The 7,906-nt window shown below is 42.0% G+C and overlaps 1 protein-coding gene across 5 annotated transcripts in view; it reads right to left on the reverse strand.

Annotated features, from left to right (window-relative positions):
• LOC100945491 (CD302 antigen) overlaps positions 1–7,906 on the reverse strand; it is a 149,060-nt gene that overhangs the window by 25,495 nt on the left and 115,659 nt on the right. Inside the window, exon 1 of one of the 5 annotated variants that reach the window (XM_012808989.2) lies at positions 7,887–7,900. The exons of 2 other annotated variants lie outside the window; for them this stretch is intronic. Coding sequence is in view for 1 of the 3 variants with exons in the window: in XM_023516810.1 (XP_023372578.1) it covers positions 1,867–1,912 (46 nt within the window). In the remaining 2 variants the exon portion in view is untranslated. Of the gene's footprint in view, positions 1–1,866; positions 2,094–6,814; positions 6,835–7,886; positions 7,901–7,906 lie in introns of those variants that run through there. 2 more of the 5 variants (XM_023516811.1, XM_023516810.1) reach the window with 2 other exon arrangements.

The following is a 7,906-nucleotide window of genomic DNA, read 5'->3' on the forward strand; positions in this document are numbered from 1 at the left end:
ATTCTTACAGAATTTTATCTAGATTTTCTAGTTGTTCTTAGTGGGAATATTAGTCTCTCACCCCATTATAGACAGAAGCAGAATTCCATCTTTTATAAGTAGATAATATTTGAGTTACATGTTATATCTCACAGGATAAACAGGAGTTTGGCATGCAAAAAAGGAAAAAGAAAAATAAAGTCCAGGCAGAGGGAATACCTAAAAAAACAGTGACTGGCATCTAGTAAAGACTACATCAGTATTTGCTAAAGAGTGAACTAGGACATAAAAGGCAGATTTCTCCCTCCCACCACATTTTATGACACCCCAAACATTTTTATAAATCACTGGAAGTTCTTGAGACATGGGTTGATAAATGCTCTCTTGTATTATTTCCAAAGTTAAAGATAGTGTTTTCTACTGACAACAAATAACTCAAGAACATATACAAATTTTGGAGATATTGCTTTTTGAAATAAAGCATGTCTGATAAGTACACAAAGAATAATCAATATGCAAGTCAAGTGAAATGTACAAATTACTTCACTGTACACTTGTAGTTCTTCTACTTTATAAAATAAAATGATCTCTTATTTCTAAGCCACTAATTAAAGGAAATTGTTATTTCAGTGGCAGATGATGTGTTAATTCTCCATGAAGTGTGTCCATCTCTTACCTGTAAACTCTGACTCTTCTGAACTTGCACAGGACTTTTTACTATACTTTGCATGAGAAGGCTTTTCTGGTTACAAGACCTAACGACGTGTTCAGGTTACCTCAGACGACAGGGATGCAAGGTTCATAAGAAAGCTGAGGATACTATGAATAGTTCAATGGACTTCTTACCAGGTTTCATCTTGGGCTACTGCCTAACTTAGAGTAGTAAGCTTTTGATTGAGGAAATTTTCCTTCCCTCTCTCCCTCCCTCCTTCTTTCTTTTTTTTTATGAGACAGAGTCTTACTTTGTTGCCCCTGGTAGAGTGCCTTGGCATCATGGCTTACAGAAAGCTCAGACTCTTGGGTTCAAGCGATTCCTTGCCTCAGCCTCCTGAGTAGCTGGGACTCAGGCGCTCCCTATAATGCCTGGCTATTAGAGATGGGGTCTCGCTCTAGCTCAGGCTGGTCTCGAACTTGTGAGCTCAAGTGATCCACCTGTCTCGGCTTCCCAGAGTACTGGGATTAGAGGCGTGAACCACTGCACCCAGCCCTTTATTTCAACTAGTTGTAGCTGAGCATAATATGGTACAAACCATAGGGACCTAGGCATATAAGAACAATGGGTAGCCATTTTTCTTTGGAAAAGGGGCTGTGTTGCTCTTGGATGGCCTACCTATATTTATATGGTACTCAATAAATCCTGCTCTATAGAGGGGTTATCTGATTGATATACATCCTATTTTCCCAAATGGGTTGTTAACAGCACAACATCAGAGACCATGTCTTAAACCTAACTGTACTCTCAATAACTATCCCACTGTCTTAAACATAACACAGGATGTCATGCATAGAAGAGGGGCAGTGCAGGGCTCTGGGTAAGCACATTAGGCTGAGGAGAAAAGTCTGGCTCTGACTACATCATCTTATATATGTTACTTAACTTTACTGTATCCTAGTTTTCTTATTTGAATAATGGGGATGATAACAGTACCTATCTGAGGGGGTTGTTGTGAGAAAATTCTAAGTGTTTCAGATTCCACAGTAAACACAAAGGAAAAAAAAAATTTGCCTTCTTTGAGCTTGTATAACAACTGAGGCAGACATACAAAAGATAAATAAGTAAAACAATGTTAGATCTACTGCTTTGTAATTAATTAGCACTTTAACACAGTGAACATTTATTCTCCCACACAGTTTCTCTGGGTTAGGAATTTAGAAAAAGCTGCTTACCTGAATGATTCTGGCTTGAGGTCTCTAATGAAGGTGCAGTCAACATACTGGCTAGGGCTACATCCCTCTGAAAACTGAACTGGGCTCGGAGGATCAGCCTCAGGAAGGCTCACTTACAAGGAGGGTTGAATTGGTGCTGGCTGGGGGCAGGACGCCTCACTTTCTCACCATGTAGACTTCTCTACAGAGGTACATGAGGGTTCTGATTACACAGCAAGTGGGTTTCCAGAGAGCTATGGTTCTCAACCTTCTTAATGCTGCGATATATTTTCATTGTTACAAAGGGGTCGCGATCCACAGGTTGAGAGCTGCTGCCCCAGAGTGAGTCAAAGGCTTGCTCTCCTTTGAGATGGAAGTGCAATGCCTTATACATGTGTAATCTAGACTTGATTGTCGTACTCTGTTATTTCCATAATACCCTATTAATTATTGTACTAGTCAGAGAAACAGAATCAATAGAAGATATATGCACCAGTAGGAGGGGATGTGGGGGAGGACTGATTTATTATAGGAATTGGCTCACATGGTTATGGAGGCTAAGCAGTCCTGCAATCTGCCCTCTGCAATCTGGAGAACCAGGAAAACTGGTGGTGTAATTTAGTCTGGGTATAAAGGCCTAATAACCAGTGGTGGGGAAGCAGTGTCTTCAGGTCAGAGAATCATGATCTCTGGTGTCCCATGGAGGGAGAAGACAGATGTCTCAGCTCAGGCACAGAGAGGGAATTCTACCGTCCTCAGCCTTTTAGTTCTATCCAGGTCCCAAGAGACTGGATGACATCCTCACCCTAGTGGATCTTACTCAGCCTACCGATTCAAGTGCTAATTTTTTTCCAGAGACAGCCTCACAGACACATCCTGAAATCATGTCATAAAATTAACCATCACAATTATATAGGTCAGCCCTATTCAATGTGGGAGTATTCATACTATATAAGAGTATGAATACCAGGAGGTTAGAATCTTTAGGAGCTGTCTCAGGCTGGTGACCCTAGATATTAATAAGTACTAAGGAGAAAAAATAGACAAGAAGCCAGGAGCAGTGGCATGTGCCTGTAGTCCCAGCTACTCAGAGACTGAGGCAGGCAGACCACTTAAGGCCAAGAGTTCAAGTCTACAAGTACCCTATGATCATGCCTGTGAAGAGCCACTACACTTCAGCCTAGGAAACACAGCAAGACTCATCTTTAAACAAGACAAACGACCCCCAAAACATAGAGAAGCAAGATCCTGAGTGTGGGCATAAGGGTTAGGGATGCAATTTTAGAAAGGTGTCTAGGCAAGATCTCATCATAAGGGTGTATGAAGATCTGGAGGAGCTGAAGGAAAAAGTCCTGTGGATATCGGGGTGAGACAAAGCCCCAGAGAGAGTAGTGAGTGTGATGAAGATGATGATAACTCGGTACTCAAAGACCAATGTTCAATAATTAAATAAGTAATACAGAGATGGTCACCAACTTAGGACAGCTGACTTATTTTTTGACTTTACAATGGGTTTTATCAGGACACAGCCCCATTGTAACTTGAGTATTATCTGAATGTGACAATACAAAAAAAAAAACCCAAACAAACCAAAACCAAAACCAAAAAATGCCTCTATATGCAGAAATGCAGAAAAATAGAAAACAGATTGTTGACTCATGTCCCCAAAGCTTTCAACCGTGTTCTCCTTAGGCTCATTTCAGCATTAGCAGTAAACGCCAGTTCAACATAGAACCTCTCTTCTCATGTTATAGATCCAAACGTGTGTCCCAGTGCAAGTGTTAAGCACTACTCAAAGGATATGCTGAAAAACCATGTTGAAATAGTGGCTGCGTAACTCCTGTGAGGAGAGTTACTGAGGTTCGTGGACCTCTTGAGCAGAAGGCTAACCTAAGTCATCTTCAATGCTAAGTATCTTTGCTATAATCCTGTTATAATTAATAGTCTGTCCACTAAGCTCTCTGCAAAGTGCCTTTCTGTTACCCTTACTTCTTCACAGCAGTCCTGAAAGATAGGTTGTTATTAATAATGCACCCAAATGACTCTTTAGGGATTTTCTAATTTTATAATTCTCTCTATTAATTTAACATGTACGGAAATGTAGGAGCCTGATGAAAATTTTAAAAGCTGTCTTTAGCATAACTCCAAAGGTTTCCATATAGATCTTCGGCCTAAAATTACCATGTGCTAAGAGAATAAAACGTCATACCATGGAATACTTTGTATTAAGAGTCAAATCAAATAGAACTCTCTGTTCCTGGTAAGTTCTTCTTTGCTTCTTCTTCTTCTTATTCTCTCTTTTTTTTTTTAAAACAACCAAGTGCAGCATAAGAGGAAGTGATCCTTGGAACATACTTGTCTTAAAAGTTAACAAAGGAAAGGCAAAGATATAACTTTTCTTTTTCCTGGTCAATAATAAGACCTTTGTTCCTTTCCCATGGAGATACGAGTTAAATGACTGGGCACAGTGGGTCACACCTGTAATCCTAGCATTCTGGGAGGCCAAGGTGGTGGATCGCTTGAGATTAAGAGTTCGAGACCATCCTGAGCAAGAGTGAGACCCCCATCTCTACTAAAAGAAAAGCTAAAGCCAGAGGCTGGCTTGAGCCAAAGAGTTTGAGGTTTCTGTGAGTTATGAGGCCATGGCTCTTTATCAAGGGCAACAAAGTGAGACTATGTCTCAAAAAAACAAAACAAAACAAAAAAACAGATATGAGTTACAGTTACTTACCTTCCACAAGGGCAACTGTGGCAGGAACACAGAAGAAGACGAAGGGCTATTTATTACATTTACAGAGGAGAGTGTGGCTATTCCAAGTCCCTGACTAATCTGTAGCTGAACTCTGGGCTGCAAGATCTCCCCAGATCTCAAAGAAACAGAGCTACTCTGACATCCCATCCCCTCTCTATATCACCCTTCCAAGATTATTCCTTCACCTTCTCCCATCATCTCCCTCCTCAGAATGGCTGTCATGATATTTATTCACAGAAGGAATGTGTCATTGTTAATCTGCACCTTTCTGCACTGGGCATCGCTGGTCCATTTTTTTATAGATTCAGTATCAAGATCCACCCTCAAAATCTAAAGCAACCCAGTAACAGAGTAAAATACTTCCTAAGTACAATGAAAAATTATGGAAGATAACCCTGTTGCAAAACCAGTTTTCAATACATAAGAAAACCATTCAAAGCTTCTCAATTATGAGAGAAGTTCTGAAATAATACAAGAAAAATAAACAGTAGCATTTCAAAATTTATAAAAATACTCCAATCTAAAATAACTTTTCCTGAAATATAACTGTGCCATCCACAAGGGTCAGAAAAAGTGGCATCAATAGATTAAGAGGATTTAATACTTTGAATTCAATTATGAAATGAGTGCATGGCAGAGGTAACATAATTTGAAAGGAATTTCAATCCAATTATCCTCTGTACTTTTTAAATTATTCACCTAAATTTTTCATCCCTTTATTATAAATTAGAATAAATTAGATCCACAAATCAAAACAAAAATCACAAGACAGTAAAATTACTGCTGTTATGAGCTTCCTTCAGAAAGAGAAGCAACAAGAGGACAAATAAATAAGAGGCATTCAGAAAGGCTCTGAAAAAGTAAAAACCTGGAAATGTGAAAGAGAATGTGGGGCGTTCAGGGAAGCCTCAGGAGGTAACACACAAACAGAAGTCAGAATGGTGGGGTGGGAGCAGCCATGCCAAGGACTTAGGGAGGTGGTCTATGCAGGAAGACCAGCAGGTGTTGGAGGATCAACAGAATAAAGGGCAGGATGGGTGGTAAGAGATAGAATCAGTGACCAAGGCAGGGACAGCTCACCAAAGGCTTGTAGGCTATGACAATTCGAAATTCAAAAGCTAGATTCTGATCCACATAATGGCCCAAGAATGAGGACTTAATCCGATTGTGCTTATTTTCATTCATCCCATGGGAAATCTCTGACCCAATAAACACACACTGGTCATGTACTATGCCCCAAAACGTGTTACAGAAACACTTTTTGAAGGGTATGCTATGGGTCCTAACTCAAGAATTTAAAGAATGTTTCGTCTATTGTGACTTTCAAGATAATAACTAAGAACTGCATAAGATCACTAATAAACCCCCCAAATAATAGAATAACAATAATTTCCATTTCAACATTAACTTTAGACCTTATGCAATACTATAAATAGCTTTTCTTTAATATTTCCTATTCATTAGAAAACTCCTTCTTAATTTAGTTCTAAGCCCAACATGAATCCTGATCCTGTCTGGTTAGGAGATCTGTGAGGTATTCTGATGAAAAACACACAGCCCGGTAACATCATGGATGTGAACGTGCTTAGTAACCACAAACATTCAACACAGGTAAGGTGTATTCAAATCATATTTTCTGGTTGCAGTAATTTCCCTTCATTTTATATGATGAGAACAAAGGAAAGGAAACCAAGATTTACCATGCCTGTAACAGGTACTAGACGTGGTGTTTTCACAGAGTGCTCACAGTAACCCTGTAAGGTAAGTATTATCTCCACTTTACTGAAGTGCAGATAAACTGGGTAACCACAGAGGCCAAAGCTCAAGCTCTTTCTAAATTAATCTTTAAAGCTTCCTGACTGAGAGGAGCTGATTAAGAACATTAATTTATCGACATGCACTTCTAAAGGTCTCGAAAAGCCTATATCCACCCTGGACTTACAAGAGAACAAAACTTTCCAATGAAAAGTCTGTCATCTATTGCTGGTCAAAATAAGTTCTCTGAACAAGAGAGATACCAAAATCTAGAAACCGATTTTCTTAAAAAATCTGACAAGAATATGCGACTGGCCTAAAGTTCAAATGCACCGCAGTGTACTACAGCAGGTGGGTTATGTGGGAGTCCAGATGTTTCTGGCTTTCAAGAAGGTGGGTGTGCATAAGGAAGGTTGGGAAAGGTCCAGCCCTGTCTCAGGCAAAACTAAAGAAAGTTCTCACCCTCAACAGTGTGAAAATCGGCACATCTTGTCTCCGCCTCTTTGATAGGCAGCAGATGGCATAACTGGTCATAAATGCTGGTCCACGAAGCTTTTCGGAAAGGAGCCCTGAGTTTGTAGGCAAGTTCAGAGCTGCCTCCTAAGCTGCTGCCTCCAGCATGAGGTCCTTTAAAATATTCTCGCCTGTCAGCAGGCTTGGAACGGGAACTTATCTTTAAAAGTCAGTGAAATTGGGGGGTGGAGGATTTCTTGCATAATCACTTCATTTTAAGCCCACACAAGTATTCCTTTACTTCTTGTTTAACTTGCTCTTTAATTCCCGGAATTGTTCAATCAATAGTGATTTTGGAAATCTTTCTTCCCCTGAGTTTCCCTATCAACACATTTTTGACACGCTTGTATGGAAAACTTTTTCAGAATTGTGTATTTTCCTCAAGAGACACTGTGGAAATGACTAATCGTGTGTAATTTTTCAGATGTCACTTGCACAACAACGGACTAGACGAGGATTTTTAAATCCCTGGGTGTAAGCGGGATCCAAGCTTCCCCTGTTCACGTTCCTCTTAGATCCGGGGGTTATTTGGCAGAACTGTTTTCCTGTTTCAACAACTTGAACGCCAACCAACTGGACAAACAACGCCGCTTGCAAAAGAGGGCCTGCGCGTCCAGCCCCCCGCCCCCGCCCCTGCACCCCTTCCCGGCCGAGCACCAGCGGGGAAATCTCCGCAGCCAATTCCCAGCTTCTCGCGTCTTCCCGAAACAGCCCCGAATCTGCCCCCGTCTGCTAAGTCCCTCTGCCCTCCGGCCAGTCAGACTCATCTGGGGGGCCCTTCCCGCGGAGCGGGGTCTGCGCCGAGGATGTAGACACCGTGGGACGAGACAGGGCCCCTGGGGTCCTCGGCCGCCCCCTCCCCCGCAGGCGCCCCCTCGGACCCCACCGAACCCGCAGAGGCAGCTCCGGGATGACGGGACACCCGGGCGCGCAGGGGCGCGGGGTGCCCGGCGGGGCGAGGGCGGTCGCTCGCGGTCGGGGCGCCCGGGCCGGGGATGCGGCGCGGCAAGGGGCGACTTACCCGCGACCGTAGCGGCGGCG

This window comes from Otolemur garnettii, unplaced genomic scaffold (assembly GCF_000181295.1).
Source record: "Otolemur garnettii isolate 467f Iridium unplaced genomic scaffold, OtoGar3 scaffold00098, whole genome shotgun sequence".
Taxonomy (NCBI): domain Eukaryota; kingdom Metazoa; phylum Chordata; class Mammalia; order Primates; family Galagidae; genus Otolemur; species Otolemur garnettii.